Source organism: Scyliorhinus canicula, chromosome 4 (genome assembly GCF_902713615.1).
Source record: "Scyliorhinus canicula chromosome 4, sScyCan1.1, whole genome shotgun sequence".
Lineage (NCBI taxonomy): Eukaryota > Metazoa > Chordata > Chondrichthyes > Carcharhiniformes > Scyliorhinidae > Scyliorhinus > Scyliorhinus canicula.
Genome location: NC_052149.1, coordinates 185,516,847 through 185,535,098, shown reverse-complemented (window position 1 = coordinate 185,535,098; position 18,252 = coordinate 185,516,847). Strand labels below are relative to the sequence as shown.

At 49.2% G+C, this 18,252-nt stretch overlaps 1 protein-coding gene and 1 long non-coding RNA gene across 3 annotated transcripts in view; both read right to left on the bottom strand.

The window, feature by feature from the left end:
• LOC119965220 overlaps nt 1–13,467 on the bottom strand; it is a 29,096-nt gene extending 15,629 nt beyond the window's left edge. Inside the window, exons 1-3 of the long non-coding RNA XR_005460461.1 lie at nt 13,363–13,467; nt 11,423–11,515; nt 1,477–1,614 (exon numbers count right to left, since the gene is read on the bottom strand). This is a non-coding gene — a long non-coding RNA (uncharacterized LOC119965220). The remainder of the gene's footprint in view (nt 1–1,476; nt 1,615–11,422; nt 11,516–13,362) is intronic.
• Nucleotides 13,468–14,608: 1,141 nt separating this feature from the next.
• LOC119965219 (nuclear factor NF-kappa-B p100 subunit-like) overlaps nt 14,609–18,252 on the bottom strand; it is a 93,086-nt gene continuing 89,442 nt past the window's right edge. For both annotated transcript variants that reach the window (XM_038795667.1, XM_038795668.1), the window contains one exon: nt 14,609–14,764. In XM_038795667.1, coding sequence (XP_038651595.1) covers nt 14,721–14,764 — 44 coding nt within the window. In that variant the 3' untranslated portion in view covers nt 14,609–14,720. The remainder of the gene's footprint in view (nt 14,765–18,252) is intronic.

Sequence of the window (18,252 nt, the reverse complement as noted above, 5' to 3'; positions counted from 1 at the left end):
TTAAGGGGCTCTGCAGCGATGTTTGTGACCATGTTTGGGGAGCGGGGGGGTGGGGATTTGTACAGACTGTATAGTTGATTGCTGGTAAGTATGTTCTTGGGGTGTTTATGTGTAATAACCTGCTTTGATACATGTTGGTAATAAAATACATTTAAAGAGAAATGAAAAGTCGCCAGTTAGTGTAAGACTCACCAAATCACAGACACTTGGGTTCCAATTCCCAGTCTGTCTGTTACCCAAACGTGTGACATTTCTCAACAAGATTGTTTAGTAAAAAGCTAATCCATTAGTTCTAGCACCTTACTATGACGAAATGTTTCATCTTGCAGGTTACAGAGGGACATAGATAAGCTGCAGAGCTGGGCTGAGAGGTGGCAAATGGAGTTTAATGTGGAGAAGTGTGAGGTGATTCACTTTGGAAAGAATAACAGGAATAAGGAATATTTGGCTAATGGTAAAATTCTTGGTAGTGTGGATGAGCAGAGGGATCTCGGTGTCCATGTACATAGATCCCTGAAAGTTGCCACCCAGGTTGATAGGGTTGTGAAAAAGGCCTATGGTGTGTTGGCCTTTATTGGTAGAGGGATGAGTACCGGAGCCATGAGGTCATGTTGCAGTTGTACAAAACTCTAGTACGGCCGCATTTGGAGTATTGCGTACAGTTCTGGTCGCCTCATTATAGGAAGGACGTGGAAGCTTTGGAACGGGTGCAGAGGAGATTTACCAGGATGTTGCCTGGTATGGAGGGAAAATCTTATGAGGAAAGGCTGATGGACTTGAGGTTGTTTTCGTTAGAGAGAAGAAGGTTAAGAGGTGACTTAATAGAGGCATACAAAATGATCAGAGGGTTAGATAGGGTGGACAGCGAGAGCCTTCTCCCGCGGATGAGGGTGGCTAGCACGAGGGGACATAGCCTTAAATTGAGGGGTAATAGATATAGGACAGAGGTCAGAGGTGGGTTTTTTACGCAAAGAGTGGTGAGGCTGTGGAATGCCCTACCTGCAACAGTAGTGAACTCGCCAACATTGAGGGCATTTAAAAGTTTATTGGATAAGCATATGGATGATAAGGGCATAGTGTAGGTTAGATGGCCTTTAGTTTTTTTTTCCATGTCGGTTGCAACATCGAGGGCCGAAGGGCCTGTACTGCGCTGTATCGTTCTATGTTCTATGTTCTATGTAGTGAAATGCTAAAGTGTGCAGCTTCTGATAACTGGTTATTAATGAAAGCCATAGAGAGGTCATGATCTGCAACAGCCAAGGAGGGTTAACAGAGCAGCTCATAAAGGTAGAACGTTATCAGTTTAATATGGAAACCATACAGAATTTAAACTTTATACGCTATATAAATTACTCCATATGCTGCAATTCACAAGAAAAAATGACATAGAATGTCAAATTCTATTTACAATTTGTCGGGTATTTGAGAACCGCAATTAACAATAGGGAAACAGGACTAGAGCCTAAGAATACTTACTCTTCGTATGTGGGTAATATATAATGGTTTTGGCTGACTCATTTCACCGTCAGAACGTCTCCGTAACTGGACAAACACTGAGACAGGTTTTGCGATGTGAATGTCAAAATATTTTGGTGTCTTGAAAACAATAGCAAACTGAAAAACATAACAGAATTTTATAATTTGCTATATTCCCTTCGAGCAATCTAAATATGAGCCCACATGACTATGAATAGAATTGGGAGCAAGTAGAGCACACTGATTTGAAAGGATACTGAATCCAATTTTCCTCTAACTTTTCTGTTTTGTTAAGGCACCAATAGGTTCAATATCTATTGTCAAGCCTCTTGATTTTAATTGAAATGATTTCTAAACAAACGCACATTCCTAAAAATTGAATAAAAGCTGGGCAATTCATCCTTGATAAATCTATAGCCGACAATATGCAACAAGATATATTGGTGTTGCATTGATTAAAGGGAGAATAAATACATTCTAGGGATTTCTGCAAAACAAGGAAATTAATATCAGTGATACATGTGCATGAGAAAGGATAAAGATTATATTGGGACAACTATTGTTCAGAAAAACCTATTTTGGAATTATTGCAGGGATGAAGAATTGCAATTAAATGGATGGACTTAAGAAACTTGGTTGCTTTTATTAGAGCAGAGAAGGTTTTTAATTTTTTTTTATTGAGGGGCAATTTAGCGCGGCCAATTCACCTACCCTGCATACTTTTGGGTTGTGGGGGTGAGACCCACGCAGACACGAGGAGAATGTGCAAACTCCACACGGACAGTGAGCTGCGGCAGGGATCGAACCCGGGTCCTCGGCGCCATGATGCAGCAGTGCTAACCACTGCAACACCGTGCCGCTGAGTGGAGAAGGTGAACAGGAGATTTTATGGAGGTGTTTAAAATCATGAACGATTAAATAAGGATAAATTGTTTCCAAGGCTGAAGGGTTGATAACCTGAAGGCACTGATTTAAGGTGATTTGTGAAAGAATTTGAGGGGATATAAGCAAACCTTTTTACATATAATAAGCATTTAGGTTTTGGAATGCACGGCCTGATAGGGTTATGGATACAGATTCAATTGTAGCCTTGAAAAGAAATTGAATAAGTCCTTGAAGGAGAAAATAAAGCTGGGATATGGGGAGAGATCCAGGCAGTGGGGATACCTGGATTTCTCTCTGAATAGGCCTCTGCAGGAGACTTCTGGTGGCGGCCATGGTGTGAACAGTCACACACAAGGTTGCTCCTGTCTGGAGGCGGTGGTTTTGGATCTTTTTACTCGATTTTTGGGGGACTCTGGTGGAAAATTGTGAGGAGAGTGGAGGGTGATTAGTTCTCTCCTAGACTGGAATGTCTGTGGGTTATCAGAACTGGTTAAAGACAATGAGAGCCTTGGCCCAAGCGTTAAAGGGGACTAGTGGTGCAGCACAAACTGAGAAAATGGCAGAGGGGGAAGGGTAATAGCGAAGCTGCCAATGGAACAGTTATGAGTTTCATCAAGGAGGAATTTGGCAGTAATGGAAGCAATGCAGGAAGACCTTTGAAGGCAATTGAGGGGGCAGTTGCACCTCTTCACTGGACCTTGATCAGGTGGGGAAGTGCTTGGAGGTGCAAGGAGCAAGGATCCAAGAGGTGCAGAAGGCAGTGTCGGACCAGAGTGTCCTTACGCTGGAAGCAGAGATGATAATCCTGGAGGATGTTAGCAAGATGCTTGTGTGGGGGTAAAGGACAAAGAGAATCAATCTCGGCAGCAGAATCTTCATATTAGGGGCAGCACAGTGGTGTATTGGTTAGCGCTGCTGCCTCACATCGCCAAGGTCCCAGGTCTCGATCCCAGCTTTGGGTCACTGTCCGTGTGGAGTTTGCACATTCTCCCGTGTTTCCATGGGTTTTCTCCCACAACCCAAAGATGTACAGGGTAGGTGGATTGGCCACACTAAATTGCCCCTTAATTGGAAAAAATGAATTGGGCACACTAAATTTATTAAAAAAAAAGAAACTTCATATTGTGGGCCTGCAAGAGGGAGTTGAAGGAACGAGTGCCTCGAGCTATGTCACAAGGATGTTGGCGAGGTTGGTAGAGGATCAGGTTCTAGACAAGGCCCCGGATGCGGACTGGGACCCAGGTCCTTGAGGCAGAAGCTGAGAGCCGGGGAGCAGCCGCAGGTGGTGATTGTGCGTATTCACAAGTTTCAGGACAAAGAAAAGATTTTGAGGTGGGTCGGGGTGAGTCAGGATTGCAGCTGGGAAGGGAATCGGGTCAGAATATAGGGAATCAGGTCAGACTATACCAGGACATTGGACCTGGCCAAGAGATGGGTGGGTTTAATAAGGCCAAGGCGGCACTGTATCAGCACAAGATCCGCCTTGGCATACTGTACTCAGCCAAACTTTGGGTAACCTTTGAGAGCCAGGAATATTATTTTGTGACGCCAGAAGAGGCAAATGACTCATCAAGGAACATGAGTTGGGGGAGGGCTGAATGATGGACTTTGGTACCAGTTATATATATTTCACATGTTCTCTCACTTGTTTGAGGAAATTTGCCTTTTATATGTTTGCAGAAGTCACTGTGCCTTCCAAGGCCTCTTGGTGACATGTGCATACTGTTTAACATACCTTTTGGTATTTTTTGTACCATTGGTACAGTTTATAGATGGTTATCCTTGTGTTTGCACGGGTCCTTGGGGTAATTGAGAATGTACTGGAGGCTGCTATTGTGTGTTTGCTCTTGAAAATCTTTTTATTGGCTTTTCTCATATTTATAAACAGTTGTTGTGCATATACATTACATTTTTCTTGCCCGTGCTAGTTCACTTTATTGTACAGAGAGGTTTATTTTGTCCTGTATTTAACTAACTCTATGCACATTTTGTTGCCCTCTGGATCGGTCCATAATTCCTCCCCTCCACTGCCCTTTGGCTTCAGCACCCTTCCTCTTCTCTTGTGGTTTCTCCACCTTCCTTCCGCCGCACCCCGCCGGGTTGCGCAGTCCGTTGGTTCCTCGTCTATATGTTTTTTTAAAAAATTCTTAGCTTTTTACTCATTCCTGGCCTCGAACAAGTTTTGGAACAGGCCGACGAACTGCCCCCAAGTATCCAGGACATTGGACCTGGCCAAGAGATGGGCGGGTTTAATAAGGCCAAGGCGGCACTGTATCACCGCAAGATCGTTTGGCATACTGTACCCAGCCAAACTTTGGGTAACCTTTGAGGGCATACTTAATCTTCTCCAGGTGGAGAAATTCCGAAAGGTCAGCGAGCCAGTCTGCAGCGTGGGTGGTGCTGCCGATCGCCAGCTGAGCAGGATTCTCCGGTGTGCGATTAGGGAAGCGAAAGCGAGGGCGTTAGCCCCCTTCCCCATGTGTAGCTCTGGCTGCTCCGATACACCAAAGATTGCCACTATTGGGCATGGCATCACCCTCACCCCCACAACCTTGGACATTGCCTCGGAGAAGGCTATCCGGAACCCAGCCAGTTTGGGACAAGCCCAGAACATTTGGTGTGGATGGCTGGGCCCCTCTGGCACCGCTCACATTTTGTCTTCCACCTCCGAGAAGAACCTGCTCATTCGGGTTCTGGTCAGGTGCGCTCTGTGCACCACTTTGAGCTGCATTAGGCTTAGCCTTGCGCAGGAGGAGGTGGAGTTCGCCCTGCTCAATGCTTCACTCCAGAGTCCCCACTCTACCCTCTGTCTCCAGTTAGTCCTCCCATCTTGTCTGGTCTGGTCTCGTGGTGTTTGAGCTCTGTCCAGTAGTTGTTCATATATTTTCCCACATACCCCCCCCCTATTGATTGTTTTCTTTTTTATGGTTATGGGTTTGGGACACTAGGGAAGGGCTGGGGGGCGGGGAGGGAAGGGGAGGCAGTGGAGTAAGTGAGGAGGGGATGGGTGAGTAGGAAAAGTGCAGGCGGGGTCCTTTGTTTGGGCCTCATGGTGGGAGTCGCCAAGCTAGCAAGCAATGCCAGTGAACGAAACAGGAGTGCAGGTGGGGGCTGCAGTGATCAGCCAGCTTGGGGGGAGAAGATGGGGGGTGGGGGGGAGGGAGGAGTGGGGGGTTGGAACACGGTGGTATGGTGGACAAATTTGGGTGACGGACGGAGGGGTGGCCATCTTGGGTGCCCCGGTTTAGGGAGGGGAAGGGGGGCTGGGTAGAGTCCGAGTTGGGTGATGATGCAGATTTTGGGGGAGAGGGGAGGCAGAAGCCTCTGGTAACATAGAACATACAGTGCAGAAGGAAGCCATTCGTCCCAATCCAGTCTGCACCGACCCAATTAAGCCCTCACTTTCCACCCTATCCCCATGACCCAATAACCCCTCTAAACCTTCTGGACACTAAGGGCAATTTAGCATGGCCAATCCACCTAACGTGCACGTCTCTAGACTGTGGGAGGAAACCGGAGCACCCGGAGGAAATCCACGCGACACGGGGAGAACGTGCAGACTCCGCACAGACAGTGACACAGTGGGTAAGATTTGTGACATGGAACACCCGTGGGTTAAACGGTCCCGGGTATTCGCACACCTAAATGTTTAAGGGCAGAAGTCATTTTCCTGCAGGAGACCACACTTGCGGGTGAAGGATCAGATGAGGAAGGGGGGGGCGGGTGGGACAAACATTCCACTTGGGGTTTGACTCGAAGTCAAGGGGAGCCACGATCTTGTCAGCAAGAAAACATTGTTTGTCGTGGCATGGGAGGTGCGGGACCGGGAGGAAGGTTTGTGATAGCAGGAGTGCCTGTGGTGCCGTTTGAATGTGTATGTGCCCATCTGGGACGATGTGGAGTTTGTGAAGAAGCTGTTCGGAGTTATTCCGGACCTGGGGTGGAATTCTTTGACCCCCCGCAGGGTTGAGGAATTGCCCAGGGCCGGCGTAAATCCAGTCCCCGCCGTGGCCGGAATTCTCCGCCACCCGGGAATTGACGGGAGCGGGAATCACACCCCGCCGATCGGCGTGCCCACCGCAACGATTCTCCGGCCCGCGATTGGCTGAAGTCCTGCTGCAGACAGGCCAATCCCCGGGACCGTTGTTTAAACCACCTCTGTGCCGGCGGGATTGGCGGGCGAGTGGGCCCCCGGGGTCTTGGGGGGGGTGCGGGGCAATCGGACCCCGGGGGGTGCCCCCAATGTAGCCTGGCCCACGATCGGGGCCCACCGATCGGCGGGCGTGCCAGTGCCGTGGGGGCACTCTTTTTCTACCGCCGCTGCCCGGGCTCCACGGAAGAGACCCCCTCCACCGCGCATGCGCCAGTGGTGATGTCAGCGGCGCTGACGCCCGGCGCATGCGGTGGACCGATGAAGGCCTTTCAGCCAGCCCGACGCCGGGCGCGTAGCGCCAAAGGCCATTGCCGCCAGTCGGCAAGCGATAGTGCGTATTAGAGACTTGTTGTGGAGGGTACGTTTGTGGGGCTGGAGGAGTGCGGTAGGGAAAGTTTGAGTTACCATGGGGAAGTGAGTTTAGGTATTGACAGGTGCAGGATTTTGCGAGGGAGGAATTGCCTTAATTTCCCCAGGTACCAAAGTACACCGTATTGGACAAGTTGTTGCTCCCAGATGAATGACGGGTCAGAAGGATTGGGGATAATATGGTGGTTGGGAGGAGAGGGGAGTAGCCTCAGTGAAGGGATTGAGCAGAAATGGGCGGAGGAGTTGGGGATGGAGATGGGATGGGAAGTCTGGAGTGAAGCAATGCAACGGGTCAGCTCCACCTCCTCCACCTCAAGGATGAGCCTTATACAGTTTAAGGTGGTGCATAGGGTTTCATATGCCTCAGGCCCTGATAAGTGGGGGTCTTTCTGGCAAAAAAGCGGACTGTGTGCAAGAGATGTGGGTGGGGGTTAGCACTCCTTGCCCACATGTTTTGGCAGTGGGTGAAATTGGCCAGCTTGTGGGAGGCGGTATATGACTGTCGGGGATTCTGGGGTTAAGATGACACCGGACCTACCACATTGGTGATTATTGGGTGGTTGGAGATGCTGGGGGTGCCGCAGGGGAAAGGGGCCGATGTCGTGGCCTTCGGTTCTCTGATGTGCAGTGCCGGATTCTGTTAAATTGGAGGTCGGGCTGCGCCATCAGGGGTCTTTGGCATGGTTGGGAAATTTATATGAGTTTCTCAAGTTGGAGAAGATTTAGTTGCCCTTAGGAGTTCGGAGGAAGGGTTCTCTGCATGGTGAAGGCTATTTCTGTTCATTTCTGAGGATTGTTTGTCTGTGGGGGTGGAGGTACGCGGGGAGAGGGTGGTTGGGGGATTAAAGGGGGGAAAATGAACAAACTATGTGAATTAGTTTCTTTGGTGCTTTGTGGATTTTGATTTGAGTGTATTTGCAATACAATATTTTTAGAAAAAGGCTCTTGTGCAGATTCAACAAAGGCTAATCGGGTTCCTTTGCGCTTGTACCATTTTTATAATTCCATGATACTAAGGCCTAGATTTTCCCCACAATGGAGCAGCTCTTGGCCCATGGCAAAAATCCCAGACATGGTCTCTTCCAATATGCTATTTTTCATCTTCGCTGGAGTTGGTGCATGCACGGAATGCGGAGACAACTGGCCATTTTAAATAACCAGCTGCCTCCATTGAAGTGGGATTTTTTAAACCCTAACCTGCATGAATCCTGGACGCGCGGGGAGCAGACCAGGTACGAGGAGGGTTGAACATAGTGGATTCTTTAGATAGTTAGGGGACACTTTGGAGAGGTGATGTACCGTCAATTACCACGAGACGAGAATGGTGGAACAATCGAGGTTTTATGAACAAGATGTGTGCCTCCTGTAGCTGGAACCAGAATGGCTGCAGCGCAGGAGAGCATACACTTTTATACACTGCCTGCTGGGCGGAGCCAGCAGGCAGGGATTATCGTCGTACCTGTAATATCGGGCAGTGCCATAATACATACAATAGACCACTAGTGGTGTTTACCACAAAAGGTAAGGTACCTCTTTGAGGTAGGGGTTTGGGTTACCATTGGGAGAGGTAAGGTATGCCTTGGGAGAGGTAAGGCACCCTTTGGAATTACTATAATTAAACATGATTATGTACTTTTTAGGCTGTCCAGGAAGTGTCAAAGACATAAGCACTGACCAAGAAGTGTCAAATGATGTCAGGCAAGCTGACATAGAGGTGGTAAGGGCAAAGGGTGTTTGTTGGAGGGTATAGGTTGGCATGAGTTGACACTAAGTAGACATGGGGCTACGAGGGGCCATGGGGGAGTGGTTGGGGATATGGGTTGGCATGGATGGGCACAGGGCGCATGTGGCGGTTGAGAATGAGGGCCAGAGGAAATTTTTTGGTTTTATTACATTTTGAAGATTTAAATACAGTGCCAGAGCATAGAGGCAGGCTTAGCATTCAATCCTCCTCCGACTCGGCAGCCTTTGCACTTGTTCCAGAGTTGCCTGCCCCGACTTTTATGTCAGCCCACATACCCCAACCAAAATTTTAACCTGCGGGTGGACATTTTAAAAAAAATATAAATTTAGAGTACCCAATTCATTTTTTCTAATTAAGGGGCAATTTAGTGTGGTCAATCCACCTGGCCTGCACATCTTTGGGTTGTGGGGGCGAAACCCACGTAAACACGGGGAGAATGTGCAAACTCCACACTGACAGTGAGCCAGAACCGGGATTGAACCGGGACCTCGGCGCAGTGAGGCAGTGGTGCTAACCCACTGCGCCACCGGGCTGCCCTCAGGTGACTTTTTTAAAGGCGGGAGAAACTCTCACAACTCTGCAAACCCAACTCGGGGATGAAAATTTGGGCCCAAATTTTACTGCATCAACAAGGGGCTGGATTTTCCCATCTTTATGTGGGGCAAACCCATGTCAAGCAGGCTGAAAAGAGACAGGCAGGTTAAGCATTTGAAAACCCCCTCTCCCCTTCCCATCACCAGCAATTTTACTGGTGCGGGAAAGGGGACAGTACATGAGCCTACACGCAGCATTTCTGACTGCGTGGAAGTGGTCATTTGAGATCCCCTGCAAATTTTCATGGTGAATGAAGTGTATATGTGAGATCAGAGAGGTTGTGAAATATGGGTAATACTACTCTGGCGTCAGGAACCTTTTTCACCGGGCAGGTTCACAAGGGTGTTGACAACTCATATCTCATAATGTAATGCTGTATGATAAGTTGAACACATTTTACTGTAGTGATTGATGAAAGGACTTCCTAAAAGATATGTAAATGTAAAATGATCCACATTGTGAAAGTGGGAATATTGCGATGCATTAGAATACATTATCCGTTAGATAACAGTGCTCTACTACAGTGAGCAATAGTGATCTTTAGATTTGACTGCATCTGTGATTTAATATTTGCATTGAGCGATGGCTCAGGTATTTGTCCCACCGATATAAAGTTTGAGCACATAACAGCTCAGAAATCAATTCCCGCTTGAAAGTTTGAACAGATGGCTAAGCTCTTTTGACGTCTTTAAAGGTTTTAACATACTTCAGCTCTCAAAGTTTTGTTTAACTAGCTGTTCAATGGAAACCTATAAATAATGCTTTGCTGAGTATCAAACCCCACTGGTGGATTAATTTCAATTGGTGCTGTTGACAGTTGTCAAGGGAACTATGAGTTTGTTTGTGTTGCCAGTTTTATGACCACATAATTTCCTGAAGTGCTTTTTGAATGACTATTTGCTTATCTCAACAGTCATATGACTATTTATGGGGTCTGTTTTTGAAGTGGTATCTAATTGATTATCTGACAATCTTATGAGCAGTCATTATATGGCTCAATGGTTCCATACATTGTGGAATTGTGGATACTAGGTGAGTGGGTTTGGGGACTGAGGAGTATGCAGGCTGGTTGAGTATGAATTGGGAGGAGAAAGGGTGAGCATGGGTATTATGGAGATGAGGGGTTGGGAGAAGGGAGGAGTGGGCCTCACCGTCATATTCATCTATAGAACTGGGTTAATATCCCGGGTACTGGAGGCAGGCCTTCAAAAGTGCATGCCTTGGCATCCATACACCTCCATTTCTGTCTTCTTCCTGCTTCAGGAGGTGGTACTCCCAACCTCCAGCCCGTCCACAAATCTGTGTGGTTAAAATATGGGGGCGAGCAAGGTCACTCATGAGGCAGGATAGTGACATTAAGGATATGGTCAGTTTCCCGATTCTCACCTCAAATGGAAAATACAGCCCCCGATGTCGCAATTTTGTGTATTAAAAATAAATGGTCAGAAAATTGCAAGGAACTAACATTGAATCTTTGAAATAAATCCTTCCTGCAGCAAGCACTTATGACTTTACTTGAAGTAAAATGATTCATCAATGACACAAGTAGTTTTAAGTATTGTTAAGTATTTGACTTTATTCTTTTAAAGACACTCAGGGAGTTTACGTGAGAAATTATAATCTAGTAAATCTGCTAGAGATGTGCAGATTAAGTGGATTGGCCATGATTAATGTATAGGGTTACAGGGATAGGGTGGGGAGTGGGCCCTAGGTAGAGTGCCTCTTTCGGAAGGTCGGTGCAGACTCGATAGGCCAAATGGCCTCCTTTTGCACTGTAGGGATTTCTATGGAAATCTTACTCAATACTTTACTTTCTCTTAGTTCTTAAAAAATGGTTTGTAGTTTATTGCCTGCAATATATTTCTGACAAGAGCATTACTTGTCAATTATGGAGAATAGGTGAATGAGAGTTATCTTTTATTAAATTCCAGTGCGATTTATCAGAAACATAAGGCATGAACTGTTTATCTCAGGCAAGGTACCACTGAGACTACCTCACATATAAATTCATATTTCAGTTCCTTGGAACTTGGACTTACCTGTGGAACTGATACTTCTATAATATGTGAAAAAATAACTAGGGAACTCTTGTGATAACACCAAATTTAAATCCATGTCACCATCCTACTCATTTCGTGTTCATATTAATTTGAAATAGGGTCAAGTTTTTGCCAGCAGTTGAAATATTTTGAGATATCTACCTGTCTGTGAACCATCTGCAGGACCAAATTTTCCAATGCCTCACAAATGTGACCACTCTCATCCTCTTGGTTAGAAACGTACCTGAATATCATCTGAGGAAAAAATGTAATGATCCAAACTTTGATAATTAATAAGTTCCTTATTGTGTATGAATAAAAGGATATTGGCCCGGAATTTCTGAGCAGGCGCAATGATGTTGGGTTTCCGCTTTGCATTTGTAAATTCCCTTGCCTCAAAACTGCTGCACCTCTTCTTCTGGGCTCTACCAATCCTGGTTTTGACATAAATGCACAGCATCCCTTGGGAAACGTCACCGAGCAGAGAAAAAGTCGGGGGAAGGCAGAACATGCCCCCTTTTTAATGGCACACGCTGCTGTATCTATGTTTCGAGGTCTATTCCTAATGTTAGTAAATGGGTGAGAAGGTGAGCGACGTGAATAGGTGACTGGATAGGTAGTTACACTGGGTAAGGTGGGTAAGTGGGTTAGATGAGTAAGTCGGTAGGAGTAGATTGGTAGGTGGGTGATTGAGCAGTTAGTTAGGGAACTAGTCAGAGGTTGTTGGTGGTAGTATGGGTGGGTTGGGAGGGTAGAAAGCTGACCGGGAGCGTAAGAGATCAGGGTGACGAAGCAAGTCCAGGAGTAGTCGGGTGGTTGAGATGGTAGTTGCGGGCTGGTCGGGGGTGTTAGTCGGGTGGTTAGGAGGGATAGCCAGGTCAAGGAGTTGTCAGGTCGGGGTGGGGGGGGGGGGGGGGTGTCGTGGATGGTTGTGAAGTATAGTCATATTGGGGTAGTCAGGTTGGACTGGGGGAGGGGTTTGGGGTGGTTACGGCAGCAGTCTAGTTATCTAGATATTGGACTAGGTTTTAATCGGCCTAGCTATTTCTGGGTAACCATCCAGATTAGCAAGGTGGGAACATCCAAGTCTCCAACTCTAACTCATGGAGATGTTCAGGGCGGTTCCTGGGAACAGTGCAATGCTCTAAGACGTTGAAACTACCCTGGCAAATTCCGACATAGCTGCATATCAAGACCCCGAAACTCATCTTCAGCTGTACATCGCTCTTTGACTATCTGGAGAACCGGTTTGATTGGCCCAATGATTTGTTTCAGCTTACACATAGTAAATTAAAAATGAAGAAATAACCTGGCAAGCAAAAACATTTTACAACTCTCTTACTACTCATCAGAATAAGCAGTATAAATTAGTTTTAAAGGCATAAGACACAAATCTCAGGGGCGTACGTTTTCCATAATTCATCAGAGTGTCAGGACTGAAAACCAGTGTGAATTTTCAGACCAAATGTTCAGCCACACTGACCAAAATAATCTGGGACTGTGGTTTACTCCATCAGTCTGGTAGGGCAGGGCCTGATAGAGTCGGTAAGGGTGTCGGCACTGGAGCTCTCTTCAAGGCATCGACCCCCCCCCCCCCCCGCCACCACCACACATAAAGGAAACCCCATTCCAATGGGGCTCCCTAGAGGGCCCTCCCTGGCACTACCCCAGCTGAGGTGACACTGCCAGGTTGGCCTGAGCATGTGACTCTTCCTCAGGGGCTATACTTACCTTGGTGCCCCCAGGAGGTTCACCTTGTCTGACTCCTATGTTCTGAAGCCGTTTTGCAAACTTGCCAATGTGACGGCCCCTTGCAGCAAGGTTTGCATATTCAGTGAGGCGGGGAATCATGTGGTGAGGAGGCCAGTAATTATATTAAAATCCATTTCTAGAGGCTTCCGCCCTTTGCAAGGTGGGAACCTCGTCACATCACCACGGGTGGCGACAAAAACGGCGAAACGTGATCTCATGGCAAGAAATTGTTTCGCAAACTCTCGAAAGATTTTGCGTCCATGTCGCCTATTTACGCTCAAATGAACGCGGACGCAAAATTGCCCCCCGGAGATAATTTGAAAGGTAATTAAATTCTGAAATCGTTTTACCTTTTTGAACTTTATCACACAGCAGAAATACTTCATCACCACCCATCACACTCCCAGCTGTTTTGGCCATTCTTACTATTCGCAGACTTGATGCATTCGGTGCTTCTATAAAAGGAAATATAACATAAAATATTCATTCCACGTAAACTGCCACTAACTTCTTTCCAATGGTGGCGAAATAACGCACCAATAAAAACGGTTAAGTAACAGAAAATTAAATGTTAACGTTTGGGGGAGGGCAGAATTTGGAGTAGAACAAGGGCTTGACAGGTTTCTATTCTGTATAAAGTCGGCAACATCAACAGAAAGCTTTATGGGCATGTCTGGGGAATTTTGCGGAGTTTTTCCCATTACACTCTTCCTAAACTCACAGGATTGCCAGCTGACATCTGGGTCTGAATAATACAGAAGGGCGAACGGCATGCCCCATGCCTGGAACCCATGTCAGTGTGAAGCTGACCGACTCCACACCAAGCAGCCTGTAGCAATAACATGCTACGGGCTCATTATTAAGACCCGGTGGGTCTCCAACCCCTCACTGGGGTGGAAATACTGCCCTTGGGATTGGCTGGCAGTTCCATCAGGCCTGGCAGTGCAAGGAGAATGTCAGTGGCAACTGCCAGGACTGGAGCTGAAGACTGGACCCAAGTCCTAGGATCCCTGGAGCAGGTAAGTACGGGGCCTTTGGCCTGAAGGGTTTGGGAGTGCTGGGGACGTGGCATTGGCAGGGTGGGGTGGGATGGGTGGGGGGAGGACAGAGTGAGTTTAAGAGAAGGAACGTGTGGGAAGGAAAGGGAGGGTTCAGTCTCAGGTGGGGTGGGGTGAGTGGGGGGGGGGGGGGGTGGGGGGGGGGGGGGGGGGGGGGGGGGGGGGGGGGGGGGGGGGGGTGGGGGGGGGGGGGGGGGTGGGGATCCGGCAATCGGTCACCCCCCCTCCCCTCCCCAGGATGCCTGCCCACCAGGTGCACGTAAAATTCAGCTCCTGATGTGAGGAAGATTACTTATTCAAATTTGGATTTAATTTTCACAGTTTCCACAACAGCCATATATTTTCTATCATGATTAAGGTTTGATGTCATGAGTCAGGACTGAAAAGTCCTGCGTGATATTGTTTGAAGCCAGCAAGGAACATTTCTTATGATTGCACAGATACTACATTTTCTGATATGAAGCAGAACTTATTTATTTTATTGAAATATATATATATTATATATTCACATATCCGGTCCTGGTAATAGTACTCACTGCTGTCCTAGATGGGATCCGATATAACCTGAGCTGAGCCTGCGAGTAAATTTGCCATCACTTCCTGGTAGATATGGAGTACACATCAGACGAACGACACTGAGATCCATGTACTTAGTCTGCTTCTGAGCTTCCCCGATGGATTTTTTCTCTGTCTTCCTTCTGACAGCAAAAACAGATTAACATGGCATTAATCCTAAACTTGTTAGGCAACACCAAGTTGTGTCACTATTATATATGAAGCAATAATTTGCTGCAGCAACGTAACAAATGGCACCTGACATTAGACTTGTCCGTACCTTGGGAGGGATTCTCCGTTTCAGAAACTAAGGCAGGGTTTTTCCGTCTCGCCGCACCAGCCGTCGGGATTCTCCGTTTCGCCGGCTGGTCAATGGGGCTTCCCATTGTGGGGCAGCCCCATGCCATGGGGAAACCCCCGGCGCTGACGCAAAATGGAGAATCCCGACGGTGAGAACTCAGCCCTGGGTGCTGACGTCGGGACTGAATCAGTGGACTTCCACAATAACTAAATTGACGCCGGTCCCGGAGCATTCATGATTCGTTAATGGGCTAGCACTGGCGCCACATGGAATTTGATCGATTCCAATGAAAAACGGTGTCCGATTCGCTGGCATGGGATTAACCACTCGAAAGGCTGACAAGCTGCAGCCGCATAATAGCACTCCACTCCCAACACACACTCATACCAGCCACCAAGATGGCAGCACGGAGACTGGCACTCCGGTTTGCGGAAGCAGAGCTCGTGACCCTGCTGGACGCCGTGGGTTCCACGGGGTGGGAAGCCGGCTGCTATCTGCCCCGAACACTGGGCCTGGGCTCAGGTGGCAGAGGCTATGAGTGCCGTGGGCCCCACCGACAAAATCAGACAGCAGTGGTGGATGAAGTTGTACAAACTTCCTCAGGACGGCCAGCCGTCAGTAACCAGCGCCATGCCCCTTGCACCAACCGCTATACCACACACCCGTAATCCCCTCCCCCACCCGGAGAGTGTGTGCACCCAACCCCTGCACCACATGTCAGCAATCCATGCTGCCCGCCATGGCGGGGGGCCCTGTTCACAAAGGCCACCAGCTGCCCCACTTGCTGCTCACATGTTCGACTAGGCCTAACCACTGTGCATTTTCTGTCCCCCTCCAACCTCGCCCCACCAGGAGAAGGGCGGCACATAACTGCAGAGAGATGAGAACACCCATAGGGGACCGCTGGCCTGTGGCCACTCACCATTGTGGCAGCGGGCATTTGACCAGGTCTGGGCCCAGAGAGAGGACAGTCGCGGCATTGGACAAGCAAGTGAGCTTCCACTGAGTTGCGGTGCCCCTATGGCATGCGTGGTACCTCCCCCTCACCATCCCCTTAGCACCCAAGTCCCCCACATCACCCCACCTCCCCTACACCACCCCATACCATCCACCTCCCTCACAACACCCCACCTACCCCACCCTACCCCACTCCTTCACACTACCCCACACCACCCCAAGCAGCGATCCAATCATGCGTCATGTCTTGTCTTGCAGGATAACTTGGCGATGAGGCCCTTCTGATGACCCCCGACCCCAACCCCAAGTGGATCCCAGCAAGGAGTCATCAACAGATAGCGAAGGGAGCCCCCAAACGCCAACCCCGGAGCACCAGTCTGGAATGACAGGGACTTTCTGTCACAGCTGCCTCCACCCCTCCACTGTCCCAGAGACACTTACCTTGGTTGGGCATGTGAATGAATAGGCTCCTGGGGCACTATCTGGTGTGCACCGATACATGCTGCAGTACATCAGGTGGATCTAAGAACCCCGAGGGGCGACGGAGGACGCCAAAATGGGTCTCGGGCTTCTGGAAAGGGGTCCATCGACAATGGAGATGCAGTCTCAGAGCCAGGGTCTACATGAGAGGGTGTCAGCAACAATCCAGCAACTGCAGGTGCAACTGGAAGAGTCCAATCGAGTGCAGGGGCAGGAGGTGGTGATGGCAGGGGGTGCTGGAACACCACAGCACCTCGGTCCTCCCCCTCCTGTTCCTGGTGCATCCAAAGGGCAGCGGGCAGAACAGGATGACACCACACCATCTGTGACACCCAAGCAACTGCCGGCCCAACCAGGTTCAGTCGCTCCAGAGGACAGCCGTCAAAGTGGACCCAGGTCATAGAGTGAGAATTGCAGCAGTGTTAGCACCCGTAAGGCAGGAAAGGTAGACATCAGTTAAGTTGGCACGGGTGCAGGACACAGGATAGCGTGAGGGGCTAGGGCACAAACACTTATAGAGATGTTCACCTGTTATGTTCCAAATAAACATCTGTGCAAAAGTTCTGAACTGCCACAGTGCTCTTTCAGAAGTGTTGAGAGATGGGCTGGGCTGGCTGCAGAGGGATAGGGGAGGGGGTGGAAGATGGGCAGACTTTGGAGGTGGGCAGGGGCTGGAGCCCTAAATTCGGACACCGCACATAGCTCCAGTATCCCCGCCTCCCTCTCCCTCTCAACCCCAACTCCCCCTCCCATCTGCAACCTGTCCCCTTCTCCGCCCACCCCAGAGTTCAGTGGGTCCTGGTGATGGATTGGTCAGCTCGCATGCAGGTTTCATCCAGGTGGACAATGGAAAGTCAGACATTGTCAAACGACGTGGAGCACCGGAACTCATCACAGTGCGGGCCGTCGTCATCATCGTCCATCCCATGGCCCAGACTCACTGTTACTGCCAACCCAGGACACTCCCCCCCCCCCCCCCCCCCCCCCCCCCCCCCACTAGTGAGGCAGGTAGGAATCATGGAGAGAGGGTTATGGGGAGGGGGGCATGGGTGATGTTGCAGGGAAGTTGGTCATGGGAGGGTGTGATCGGCCAGGACGGGAGGAGCGTGTAGCGGCTGGATGGGTTCATGCCGTCGGCCAGGCTCCCTAATCAGTGAACCTGATAGAGCTTCTTGTGCACGCTAGCCCTGTCACACATGTTGTGGCCTCCTGTGCTTGCCCGGGCCCCATGCCCTGCCATCCTAGCCCAAACCCGCATCCTCCTTCTTGGACAAGGCCTGGTGTTTATATCCCTCCTCCAGCACGTCGCCTTTCTGTGTGCAATGTTGTGGAGGATGCAGCAGGCCGACACGATGTGGGAGACCTCCTAGCGCTATACTGGTTGCCCCTCCAGAGCGGTCCAGGCACCTGAACTGCATCTTCAGGATGCCGTTGCACCGCTCGATCATGCCATTGGTGGCTGCATGGCATCGCTGTAGCAGGTCTCGCATCGGTCGTGGCCTCCACATAAGCATCATCACCACGAACACAGTGGATAACCCCTGTCGCCCAACATCCATCCCCTCACTTGCAGGTGCGCCTCGAAGGGTGTCAGGCACCATTGAATGTGCCAGGGTGAAAGCATTGGTGCACACTGCCCGGTATTGGGCGCAGACTGCATGATATGCAGCTCATGGTCTCGCACAAGCTGCACCTTCATGGAGTGGAACCCCTTTTGTTTTGTGGCCTGTCATGGGCCGGTGCTCGTAGGGGGACATGCATCCCGTCATCACCCTGGCATGAGGCATCATGCAATGGCGGTGAACCCCACTTCCTGGGAATCCTGGTGGGCTCGGTTCACATTGAAGCTGACATATTGTGAGACTGGGATATTGGGCCTCTGATGGCGG